This window comes from Rhinolophus ferrumequinum, chromosome 4, assembly GCF_004115265.2.
Source record: "Rhinolophus ferrumequinum isolate MPI-CBG mRhiFer1 chromosome 4, mRhiFer1_v1.p, whole genome shotgun sequence".
Classification (NCBI taxonomy): Eukaryota; Metazoa; Chordata; class Mammalia; order Chiroptera; family Rhinolophidae; genus Rhinolophus; species Rhinolophus ferrumequinum.
The window spans coordinates 77,512,386-77,525,721 of NC_046287.1; the positions used below are offsets into that span (position 1 = coordinate 77,512,386).

The 13,336-nt window shown below is 44.8% G+C and overlaps 1 protein-coding gene across 3 annotated transcripts in view; it reads left to right on the forward strand.

Moving 5' to 3' along the window:
• Positions 1 to 13,336, forward strand: part of ENPP6 (ectonucleotide pyrophosphatase/phosphodiesterase 6) — a 113,287-nt gene that overhangs the window by 81,469 nt on the left and 18,482 nt on the right. For all 3 annotated transcript variants that reach the window (XM_033104862.1, XM_033104861.1, XM_033104860.1), the window contains exons 4-6: positions 906 to 1,047; positions 1,752 to 1,931; positions 5,272 to 5,409. In XM_033104862.1, the coding sequence (XP_032960753.1) occupies positions 906 to 1,047; positions 1,752 to 1,931; positions 5,272 to 5,409 (460 nt within the window). The remainder of the gene's footprint in view (positions 1 to 905; positions 1,048 to 1,751; positions 1,932 to 5,271; positions 5,410 to 13,336) is intronic.

Here is a 13,336-nt window from a genome sequence, read left to right on the forward strand (position 1 = left end):
TATATTTGATCCCCCTTACCCTCATCTCCCACCCCCCAACCCCCTTACCCTCTGGTAACCACTAAATTACGTTCCCCAGATTAATTTTCAAACCCCGTGGCCATCTTGTGGTTACTGATTGTTTTCTAATCCCCTCACCTTCCCCCTTACCCCCACCGCCCCCGCCCATCTAGCAACCCTCAGTTTTTCCTCTTTGTCTCCATAACTGTTTCTGATTAGTTCATTCACTTATTCTTTTCTTTAGATTCCGCATATAAGTGAGATCATATGGTACTTATCTTTCTCTGTCTGACTTAGAATTCACTCTTGATATATCCACATTGGAGCTGACCCTTCATGTGTCCCCATAGAACAAGTGTCCTGGGTGTACCTGCTGAGGTCAGGCCCTGAAGACTAACCTGTCTGCCTCCCACAAGGTTGCCATGGTTAAGTTTGTTCTTATTATTCCTGCCAGTGAACACCATAGTCCAGTGTTTCATTTAGAGCCTTCCTTCAAGTCCAGCAATAACAGTCGTTATTTAAATGATTGCTTCTAGTTTTTCTGATCTTCCGATGACAGCAGGTGGTGAGAGTGGAGCTATCACAACATGCCTCGCCTGTCACCACATCTTCCAACTCTTGGGACATCACGAGCAATGCCACATGAGCCAAGAGAGAAGATGGCCCATAAACATGCTCTCTGACTTTTGTCACAAAGGTGCTCAGGATAGGCACATCTTGATGCAATATTCCTGTTTCTCCCTTCCAGATCCCATCTTGTTCATTTTAAGGGGTCGGCTTTGTCTGGCCCACAGGACAGGGTTTGGGGACGCCGACGCCTTCACCAAGGACGGCTGGGGGTAAAAGGGAGAAAGCCGGTGGGGGTGTCTCTCTCATCTGTGCCTCTCGTACCCTGCTCCCTCCAGGAATGGCCGGGCTGACCTGGCAGCCATATACCATGAGCGCATTGATGTAGAAGGCCACCACTACGGCCCCTCGTCACCTCAGAGGAAAGACGCCCTGAAGGCTGTGGACACCGTCTTGAATTACATGACCAAGTGGATCCAGGTGACCGAAAACAAGGACCATTGAGCTAACCTTCTCTCTTGTCACTGTCTTTCTGTCTTCTTGACTGTCGCACCCCTCACCACGTTCCTTCTTGCTTGTGATAGCCGAGCGGACCACCACAAGGCTGTGAAGTACCGAGATGTACCGAGAGACCCCTTGTTTTACAGCCCAGCCAGTGGGAATGAAATGACTCAGATCTCTGATATTAGCTGGCTTAATGGATGTGATGGCCCAGTTTAAAGAACCTAATAAGTCTGGTAACAAGCTTGGCATGGGTATGGGAGCCAGGCCTGGGTTCTGTCCCTGATTCTGCCACATCCCCGCTGAATGACTTTCAGCAAGATTTTTTTTTAACTTTCCTGGGCTTTATTTTTCACATCTGTGAAATGTTTGAATGACAATTCTCATATTATCACATAAGTTTGTTGAAAGAGCCAAAGGTGAGAACAGAGAGGCCACCTTATAAGGCTAAAGACCCAATATGTGTTATCTTTAGCACTATTGGAATGGAGAATGGGCTGTCCCAGTTCCCGCCCCAAAGTGCTTCCACTGCCATTTTGAACTGTGTCATCAGGGCAGAAGAGTAGACGATTAAATTCAGAATTGGTTAAGTAACGTTTTTCCTATAACATGTAGTTGCAAACACTTCTTTATCACAGCATCTCTCTCGTGGCACTGTCGTGACTGCCTTTGTCCACCCACAGGAGCGGAAGCTGCAGGACGACCTCAATGTCATCATCTTCTCGGATCATGGGATGACTGACATTTTCTGGATGGACAAAGTGATTGAGCTGAATAAGTACATCAGCCTGAATGACCTGCAGCAAGTGAAGGACCGAGGGCCTGTCGTGAGCCTGTGGCCAGCTCCTGGGAAACACTCTGAGGCAAGATCACCAGGAAGGGGAGAGGAGGGCAGGCAGATGGGTGAGGGGAAAGAGCAGAATACGCCTTCATTTGCCACCTCTCTGTGCTTGATCTGTGTCCTGTGGCTGTAATGTAGAAATGCAGAGCAACAGCAGGGGCTGGAACTCTGGAAGCACATGGCCTGCTTTGCCATTTTCTCACTGTGTGATCTTCATCAAGTTGTTCATCCTTCGGTGTCTCTGTTTTCTCTTCTCTAAAATGGGCGTGCTGGTATCTACCGCATTGGATTTTAGAGGAAACTAAATGAGATCAAGGGTGTGCAGTGCTCAGCATGTTAAGAGCTTAGCCCTTATAGGGCTATTTTATTATTGGCTGAAATGCAGCACTTCTCGGGCAAATCTGGGGACTATCAGATGCATACACAGAACGTTCTTCCTCTGGAAGAAAGCCACCAGTCTGATGTGTTTTCATCAGCGAACCCGAGAGAAGAAGGTGATGAATGAACAGGGGCTGGGGCGATGTGTGCCGTGGGTCCGCTCCTTATCTCAGGAGCCACACTGCTTGGGTTCAGATCCGAGCTCTGTCATCAACTGGTAACCGGGCAGTTCCTTAACTGGGCCCCTCTGCTTCTCGTCTGACCATTCGTGTGGGGATGTCATAGCAGCTTCCCTCCTGGGCTGCTATAAAGCACACAGAAGCATGCTGGGCCCACCGCAAGGAGGACGTATGTGTCACTTATTATGATTAAATATGATTATCTCTATTGAAGGCGGACATTCCCAAGCGGGTGTGGTTGAGTTCCCACAATGTACAGAGGGGGGACAAAGCCCGCTCCCCCAAGTCACTGCCCTCTAGGAACTCAGCACCCTGAGATCACTAGGCCTCTCTGTGCCCTTCTCTCCAAACAATAATTATACCTGGCAGAACTCGGTGAGTCACCCTGAGAAAATGAGAAGGAACAAGTAGCAAGTTGGGTTGACTGCTTTGCCCCATGTTGCCTAGTCATCTCGCAGAGCAGGCTCTGGGGCTTCTGCGGACTCCCAGCGAAAACTGCTCTGGACAGGAGAGGGATTGAGCCTCTCCCTCGGGGGAGGCCCAGACTGCTGTCTGTGGAGGTCCCCACCACGGGGGTGCAGGATTCGGCCTTGGGTGGACCTGGTGCTTCCACCCATCCTCACAGCTGTGATCCCAGCTGGTGACGGAAGGTTGTTGGTGTTGCTGGAGCTCTGGGGTGGGGTAGGGTCTCTTCTCTTTGGTCCACAGAGAAAGACTCTGCTCTGATATCAGCGTCTAAGATCTGTCTGTTTTAGGCTTGAGGAACACAATGGTCAACAGTGCCTCTGCTCCCCAGTTTTGTCCCGTTCCCCAGGTGGACACCCCTTTTATCTCCATGGTCAGGAGGGGGAGGTGCTGAGTGTGTTATACAATGTCTCCCATGAACTCCCGAAATAGGAAATTGGGAAGAGTATTTTACACATTGGGGGGTTCCATAGTAAATGGCTTCTTTCAAAGAAGTTCTGTTTTCCTGGCAAGGAAGACCATTCGTATCTCCAGTGTGGCACTTAGGAGCGTGCCGACTCCAGAGTGCTTAAGCGTCAACAGTTTATAAGCTGGGAAGCGCTTCTTCCAACATGGTGTTTAAGTCAGGCAGTTGCAAGCCACCTAAAACAGTTGGTAGATTATTCAAAAGTAGGGGCTGTGTTGGGGTGACAGTTTGTCATGCGACGGACACAACAGTTTGTGATACCTGTTATGGTGTCATCAGATTTTTCACTTGCCCAAAAGCTTTCTGCAAATGCACCTTACTTCCCTTAAGAACTATGGATTTTCTTAAGTAGGAAATCATAACGCGTGGGGCCATCAGAAACCCTCTACTAAACAGTCTAAAGACTATTTTCAGAGTTGAGTGGATACACTCAATTTTGTATTTAGTTCTATCCAGGAAGAATTGCTAGCTATACGCCAGCAAGTCAACGTCAGCCGGTTGATTTTAATTTTAGCCAGGAACATTTAAGCTGCTGCTAAATATTGGAAATATGTACAGAGTTCACATCTTCATCATGAAACAAGCAGTGTAATTGGTGGCAAACAACTACTAGTATTTTCAAGATTCAAGTGTAGATGGGACATGCTCTAGGCCAAGTCAAAAAACAAATCCGCTTTCTTGGATCTCGGTGGTATTTAACATCAGGCAGACCAATTTCTCATTTGCCCTTTCATTTTATTATAGAATTTTTGACATAAATAAGTTTTTGTAATTTGTTCATTAATCACTGAGTAGATACCAAAAAATTTATTATGAAATAGTTGTGATGTGTAAAGGATAATGTTATAATGGCACCTGATATTCAATAAACATTTAAGAAATAGGACATTCCCATTACCTGTGGGAGCTCCCGTGTGCCCTTCTCAGACCCCATCACCTTTGCAGCCCCCTTAGAGGAAACCACTGCACTAAGTTTAGAGTTATCCTCTCCCTAATTCTTTTTTATGGTTTTACCATATATGGTCTTTACTTTTGTAGTTATTTAAACTTTATACAATAGGAAAAATCCTGTCTGTATTCTTCTGCAACTTGCTTTTTTTGGTCTCAAACTGAAATCCCCAAGATTCTTTCAGGTGTTCTGTGTAGCTGTAATTCATTCCTCTTCATTGCTGTATAATATTCCACTGCCCAAACACACCGTGATTCATTTATCCTTTCCATTGTTGCCGGGCATTTGGGCTGTTCCAGTGTGCAGTATGTATCTCTCTATATGTCTACAGATGCACACGTATGAGGGGTTCTCTCTGTATCCCTAGGAGTTAACTTGTTACCGTGTTTCCCCGAAAATAAGACCTAGCCAGACAATCAGCTCTAATGCATCATTTGGAGTAAAAATTAATGTAAGACTGGTCTTATTTTACTATAATACATAATATGATATAATATAATATAATATAATATAATATAATATAATATAATATAATATAATACCGGGTCTTATTTTACTACACTATATTGTAAGTACTATAGTAAAATAAGACCTGGTATTATATAATATAATATTATTTAAGACCAAGTCTTACATTAATTTTTGCTCCAAAAGACACATTAGAGCTGATTGTCCAGCTAGGCCTTATTTTCGGGGAAACAGGGTAGGTCATGGGGCATATGGATCTTTAGCCTTATTAAATAAAGTCACCTTGTTTTCTGAGACATACTAAAATTTCTCATTTTTATGTAGTCAAATCTATCAGGTGTTTTGGTCATTTCTTTCTTTGGTCTTATAAAATCCTCCTTCTCCTCCAGGTCCAAAAATATTCACATACATTTAAGAAAGAGAATGCAAAGCCGGTCATTCTTGGTTTTCTTTGCAGATATATAACAAATTGAGAACAGTGGAACACATGACTGTCTACAAGAAAGACGACATACCAAGCAGGTTCCATTACAAGAAAGGGAAATTCGTCTCTCCTTTGACCTTAGTGGCCAATGAAGGATGGTTCATAACTGAGGTAATTATAAAATAAATATATGACAATTTATCCATTAGACAAATTCTATCAAACGGCCAAAGATAAATAGTCAGCTTTTACATTTAAAAGATTTTGTTTTCACTTATGTGTCATTCATTGCATTCTTTCTTTCTTTAGAGAATCAAGAGGCTTGGTCAGCTCGGTGACTTTTAGACACAAACTGTAGATTCGGGCCCAGAGTCACAGTTTAGACTGCATGGCTCCAGACTCGCTGTATTTTAGCAAACAGGCCTTAACCCAGTTACCAAGGCTTACAATGTAACATGTTCAGTTGAAAGGGGAACAATTCCTATGGACCAAAGCAGTTGCTTTAGGGAAATGAAAAGTAAGGAGATGCTCAGCTTTGTTTTCACCTTGAAGAGAAATGTCTGGCAAACAATACTCCCCAGACCCAGGTTTGCGCTTTGCCAACTTGATTTTACAGAGGAGATTATCTTGCATTTTGGGTCCACACCCTACTTGCCTGGTACCCGAATGACGTCACCAACCTCCTCTTTTCCTGTCTGGACTCTAAGCTCACTAGTCTCTGAGGTCAGTTTCTGACATTGGGTCAGCACAGGAAGGCCCTGTCCTTCAGAGCGATCCTGGTCACATGCTGTCTAGAAGAGAGCATGGGTTAATGTACGAATTGGAAGGTGGATTGCCAATAGGTCAAGCTACACGTAAAAGAGAGTGGCAGATGGCACATGACAGTCATTGGTTGAAGCCCCCAAGGTTGAAGGTCTAAGTTTAGCATTTAATCTGCCGGAGAGAGGCCAGGTTTTGATCAGCAGAAGTACTGACCAGGTACATGAGTTTCTTGGAACTGAGGTGTGGAAAAATGGGGGTTCCCTGACATAAACCCAGTCATTCAGGAGGATTGGGTCATTCCTGTGTGCTGCCAACACACAGAAGCCCCTGGTCACTGGGGAAACAAAGCAGACCTGGTCAAATGTCACTGCACGTTCTTAGGCCAAGCTGGGCCCTTCTACAGACTTGGGCTTCCTAGGCCACGTGATTTAAAAAGTCTCCAAGAGGCCCCTCTGCCCCTAACCTTCTCTCCTCTAAGAACCAAAATGCTTCCCTTCACTTTATCACACTGTTTGAAGTTCACCTGGAGTGAGATTACTCCAGGCTCACAGCACTTGCACCTATGGTGGTTCTCTCAGGACTTGGCAACGAACATACATGCAGTGAAGTGGGTCACCTGGTTAGGGGCCTACCCAACTTCATGCCATAAAGCCAACTTTCCACCTCATACAAAAGGGCTTACACTTGAAACTTTTTCAATTTAGAAAATTCTCAAATTACTTTTGAGTTTTCAAAAGCCAATAGACAATGAGGGTTAATTCACAGTTTGCTGTCATTCGTTTCTTAGCATGACTATGTGTATCCATTATTTACTTTCTTGTACGTAGCTGAAGTCAACTGCGCTGAGAGGCTGGTGCATGGTAGTAGGGAGGGAGATTGCAAGAAGGCAGAGGTCATTTGGAGTAATTTATGGGAAAACAGACTTAGGTAGGCAGAGTGGTAAAGCCAGAGGGCATCATGGAGAACTGGACGACTAATGGAATGTTAACGGGAGAGGCCCTAAAACCCTCCAGGAGGGTGGGACAGGCACCCGTGAGGCTTCAGATGTAAGTGCTGTCAGAGAAGGTTCAGTCTGGAAGGTAAACACAGTATCCTGGCAATAGCACATCCAGCTAGAAGATGCACATTTGTCCAATGAGTGATTAACATACAGTGATGGGGGACCCAAGGGTATCTGTCAAGATGCTCTTGGTTATAAGTCATTAGGCCACTTGAATAAATGTGGTTTACATAATAAAGATTTATTATCTCATATAACTAGAAGTCTGGAACTTGGCTGTTCCAAGTTTGGTTCATTCAGCAACTCAATGATACGAAGCCCCTGAGTCAGCTCTTGTCATTCTTTTGTCTTTCCCTTCAGGGTCACAAGATGGCTGTGACAGCTCCAAGCATCACATCCCTTCAGTCATCCTAAAGCAGGAAAGAAGGGATGTGGCTTATTCTTACATACCTCTGACTTTTATTAGGGAGCAAACTCTATGTCCCAGAGGCAGAGGCAGATACAAGTTTTGTCAGACTCTGACTGACAATTATAAAATTTGGGGGAGGGGATCTCTTTTTAAGAAAATGGTACATAATTTTGAACATAAATTAGGTGCAGGGACCTAGAAGAAATCCATTCAAATGAGAAGCCCTGATGCTTGAGCTTCTTTAATTGCAGTAGAAATCCATTTCTGCCAAGAGTCCACCAGCAAACCTCTCCTTAGGTCTCATCAATCAATGACCAATGTGGCTAGAAAATTCCTCCCTTAGGTCTGCTTTGGTGGTAAGACCTGGTACTGTGCTGAAATGTGTGTGGGCCAGCAGGCCACACTCACGTGACAAGAGTGATACAGAGGGTGGCAATTAGGCAGAGAAGGTTCTTGAAACTTAGAACAGCAAAGAAAGGAGGTGGGAGGAGAGCAAGGACAAAGTGCACATCTCCAACACGCTCATAGTGATGGTGCCCTCAGAAAGCCTGGTGACAACTCTGGTCATGCCTCCTCCTGCCCCGGACTCTGCTTTTATCATACCCTCCACTATGTCCCCATACCCACCTCCCACTCTGCTGAGGGTCCAAGTACCTGCTCCCCTGCAGGAAAGTGGCAAATTTCAGTGTCTTCTGAGAGTGAAGCTATATGGCAACTGCACACTATGTGTTATATGATATCATATTATATTACATTACATTACTTTTGTATGTATCACATAAATGCACAGACACACCCATACATATGCATATATTTGTTTGTGTGGATCAGTACTAGGGCTACCCATTATTTTACTGCATGGCTTATGAAGGGAGGAGAAGCTGCAAGAACAGGAAGAAAGAATGCCTAACTGTTGACAATTACTTGAACAGCTTTTTAAAAATATATAATTATTTCGAAAAGGAGATGAGGTAATTTTTAAAATACTTGAAGCAGAAAGTTTTTTTTTTAAAGGAAGAAATCAGAAGAAAGACATATAGGATATGAAAAACATAAGATTAGTTCTGAAAAATTAATGTTGACCCACTAAATACAGACACTATCAACGTTATTTCACATAGTTTTAATTGTTAATAACAGGTACTATAAAACTCATCTTAATTTATCATGCCTGGCTCATTAGAAACTTGAGAATGACTCCTCCCGCATTGTTTCAATGACATGAACACAGTTATTTTACCCTTTGCAGATAACAAACCTACCAAGAAAAATTTCTTCTTAAAAGTTTGGCAATAGCAACGATGAAATAATAACAGCTATCTTGAATTAAGTACCTCCTGGTTACTATTTCTAATTCTCAGTGACTCTGCTTTGTGGGTGTTATTAGTCCTGAAAATAACATACCGCAACATAAAGTGGAACACAAACATGGTTCTGAGCTTCCTAGCGGCTAACTCAAAGAGGATAGGACCATCAATTATATTAATGTAACTTACGGTGTCTGTAACATAAAACAAAACAAAACAAAACAAATGTTTCTCCGGGAAATCATGGTTGTCCCTGAGTCCTGAGAGACATTTAGTCACTCTTTTTTGTACCTTAGTTTCCTAGACTTAGACTGACTACCGTAATCATTTTACTCCTCTCCTTGAAATTATGGATTTTTGTTTTTAAGACTCACACATAAAAATGATAATTTCTGATGCTACTTTGATATAACATTCAGATTGTATTTCATTGTCTTCTGAAAAATCCTGAAAACCAACACCCATTCTTACCTTAGACATCTTTTACCTCTTTCTGTTGTTTGTGATACTTGACCACAGAGGATGGAAAACTCCGTTCTGCACGCTTGTTCCTGCTCTGTGCCAAGGCCATTAATGTCCCACACTCCTATTGGCAGAATCTCTCCCCACATGGTAGAAGAACGCGGCTTTACCCTGCACCCTCCCTCCCAATGCAGAGCGTGCATGATGCCCGTCTGTGCAGGACTGCACTTCACATCAGCAGTGGCACAAAATTCTCTGACGTGCAAGTGTTCTCTCTGGGTCTAGGTTTGGTAGTGGAGGAGTCTTTCTTCTGGTTGAGCCATGATTAGGAAAACAGCTGAGTCAGGACGAATTGATGCTGGTCGGGGGCCAATAAAATAGAATCCCATCCCTCCTTAGCTTTTCCCCATAGCTGCCATCCCATAAACATGCATGATTTTGCTTCCTTGGCAAAACTGCCGCTCCCATATAAGCACCAACTTTTTCCCACCAATTTAAGTTTTGCAGACTCTAAGGCAGCCAGCTGCTCTAACAGGAAGTCTTAACTGAGTTAGGTTTTGTTTTTTTGGGGGGTGGGAGGTAGGTTGCTTAGAGAGCTGTCATTGAAAAAAGATAAAGATAGGGAAACAGATTTTATTTGTCACCTGGAACTGCACAAATATCCAGCGTGACTGCTGACGTTGCCGCAGAAAAGCAAGCTCCTTGCATAGTGGCTCCCTGCAGTTTGCTTCTGCTCCACACTCTTTAATATACAGACTGGATTTCCAGTCACTGCCCATCCTTTCTCTGGCCTCCTCTCCTGCAAGGGCAGAAATCTAAAGGTGTTCATATTCCCAAAGGACTAAACATGAAGAGGTTGAAAAACCAGGCCGCCTGCACAGGTCAAGCTCCAGCCTACCACACCTGCCAAGCAAGGAAATAGGGCTTCCTAACTGGTGCTTTCCAACAGCCTTTGTCTCCCTGAGACCTGGCCACTGTCCTTCTGTTGTTTATTCTTGCCAGGGTCAAGGGTCACACTCTTCACTGGAGCATCTGAGCCTCAAACCAGCGGGCCCCACTCTCCCAGCCCAGGGGTTTTCTGCAGTCGCAGGGAGTCACACGTGCTCCACACCTATCCCTCCCAAAGGGGTTCTGGGGCAGACTGCTTGTCACGTCTGGGTGATCCAAGGGCCCTCAGGAGCCAGGTCCAGTGGTGCTAAATGTCCTTGGCATATAGGGTATTCAGGAGCAAACAGCAAAATGCGGAGTGGAGAAATACAGTGGGTAGATTCCACCTAACTCAAGTACACGCTGCCATCCTCCACCGTAAAATCCATTACTAGCTAAACACATCAACTGCTAAAAATCAACCAACATTTGATGAGTGCCTACTCCATGTAGCCCAACAAAGTTCTAATTCAAATTAGCGTATGGAGCCACTGGCAGCTCCTGCACTCATGGAGCTTGAAGCCTAGGGAAGAGGTCAAATATTAAATAAACATTCATGCCAAACAAACAAATAAATGTGCAGTTACAAATTGTGTTAAATGCGATGATGGGAAAAGAGTATTATGAAAGAGATTGTCTGGGAGAAGAGGGAACCCACTTTAGATGAGGGGGCAGAAGGTCTCTCTGAGAGAGTGACTTCGATCGAGGCTGAAAGCTGAGGAATGAGTGGTCATGGTTCGGGCAGGGAGAGGGGGTTACTCTCCAGGCCAGGGAAGTGGGATACTTGAAGAATCTGAAGCAAGAAAGAAAGAGCTTCGAGAATGAGAGGAACTGACAGAATGGACCACACGGCCAATTGTGGGGAGTGAGGAGAAAGAAAGAGGCATGGATGAGGCTGCCCGGTGAGCAGGGGCTAGGCTAGGCCGTGGGAACGACAATATTTTATCTTAAGTGCAATGGAAAAACGTGGAGAAGTTTCATGGGGGAGCATCATGATCCATAATCCTCAGGATGACAGAACTCATAACGTGTGAGTAAAACGGAGTTGAGGAACTGAATTTGTGAACTGCTCCTCCAAAATTCTTATATTTCTCAAATACCATCTCTTCCATGAAAGACCCAACTCCTCCCTAATTTCCTCCATCTGAGAATTCTCATAAAACTGAATCACTCCCCCGGGTGCTATATGTGTTTGTCTGCCTTGGTACTCTTCCTTCCTGGGTGGAAGCTCCTTGAGGTCAGGTCTGCAGCCTCCTGACCTTCATTTTCCTCCATGGAAACTAGTACGTGGCTGAGGCTCAGTATAAGTGAGTGGGATCTGAGTTAAGAAATATTAAGACACTTGATTCAATAGGTTCAATAGGTCGTTCGTTTTGTAGGTTTGTAAATCAGTAACCAAGTAAACAGAGAGGAAAGCTAAGTCAGGACTTTAAATTTGGATAATTATTAGTAGCCCTAGAAGAGATTTCAATGGGGAACAGGTGTTGAAACCACTAGTGGAAATTTTCCTAGCTTCCATTAGCCCACAGCTGAAACCCAAGGGCAGGTCATATCAGCAAACTCCAGTCCCTTCCTCCTTCAAAGGCTAATTCCTGTAGCCTCTCTTGGACCGTGTCCACCTTACGCCACTGTGCTCAGAAAAGTGGCCAGATATGACCAAAACCTGGTGAAAGATTGTGAAACATGATGTTTCATTGTTGATCTTCTGGACTCTTATTTGAGTAGAAAGAAGTGCAGCAAATCCAAGCCCAAGCTTCTAAAGGAGGCCAATATTTGTCTCCGTAAGAAAGATTTATTTTGAAAACTGGCAAAGGATATGAAAGCCAGGCTCAATTCTATGTGGATGAATGGCAGTTAGGCCTGGAGCCAAAAATATTTGGAAAAATCAAGATGATCTGGGAAATGTGGCTTCTGAGTTTTAGTGGCAGCTAGAGTGGTATTGTCCAGGCCTGACTAGTTGAGCTTCAGGAAGCTGGGTGTCGAGTGCCAGAGGCTGCTTGCTCTTTGGTGGTGACTAGGGTTGTCTGTGAAAGCCGTATGAGAGCACATGCATACCCTCCTCACCCCGGTACCCTTCAATAAACAAAATCCTGGGGACAAAAAATAGAAAAAGAAACACCACCCACTCAGTGCTCTCCTCTGACACCTCTCTCTCCTCCAAGGAACTCTGTTTCTTTTGATCCCGGCTGGGTTTGCTGTCTGGCATTTTTCATTTCAAGGATTAGGCTGTGTGTGGCAAAGGGCTTTCCAGGGCCAGACCAGGGTCTGAGGTCTGTGCCATTAAATTCTGTTTTGGAAAGAGGCAGCCTCCTAAGACAGAGAAAGAGAACCTGCCAGATGGACATCTCTTTGCAGTGGTATGTGGCCAGCACACGTAGTAAGGTTCGTAACCACCTGTCCCACAGGCGCTCCAAGGAGTCATGCCACCAGGAAGCCTCTCGGGAGGAGCATTTAAAATAGCAACGCCACAAAATCTGAGCAACAGTAGCTTTTCATAGAAACCAAAGCTCAACCTTAACCCCGGCAGCAAAACCACCAGAGCCAGCCCAACTGCGGCTACAGAGTGGAAGCCACCCCGACTTGTACATTATTGCATGCCTCTTTCAGCCTGAGGTGGTGTCAGACGTTTACTGTATTTTGGGGGGCCTGGGAGGTTCCTGTTACACCCGTGTCCTGGGAGAATAAAGTAGATTTGATTTTTATTAGGCCCCTCACACACCTAGATAGGTGTTCACATTTTATTTGTTTTAATCTGACCAGATTTCAGTTGAGTTCCCCGGTGCCCTAGAGATCTGGTGAGATGCCTCATCAAGGGAACGATGGAGAAACTTGGGTCCCTGACTCCACTTCCCTGGAAGAATTGTACTGTTAGTGGTTGAAAGGAGGGGTGATACTCAAAGTGTTTAACAACCTGGACCCCACAGGCACCAGCCAATGAGACTGGTTGCAAAAGCCGGTGGGGCACACTGGCTCCTGCTTTGGAAAGCGGCCTATATGGGCCAAAAGCACAGACTCAGCATGGTAACACAGTATAAACACGAAGTGTCCTCACAAAAGGACAAAGCATCGCTTAACATGGCACATGAAAGATGCCAGGTGAACGACTTCCAGGGTTTTCCAGGCCTAAAGATGCACCCCAGTCACCTGGGGGGGGGGGAAGGGAGATTATTTAAAAAGAGATTCTCGCCTTACCCTGACTTACCGAGGGCAAATACCCCAAATTGGGACCCA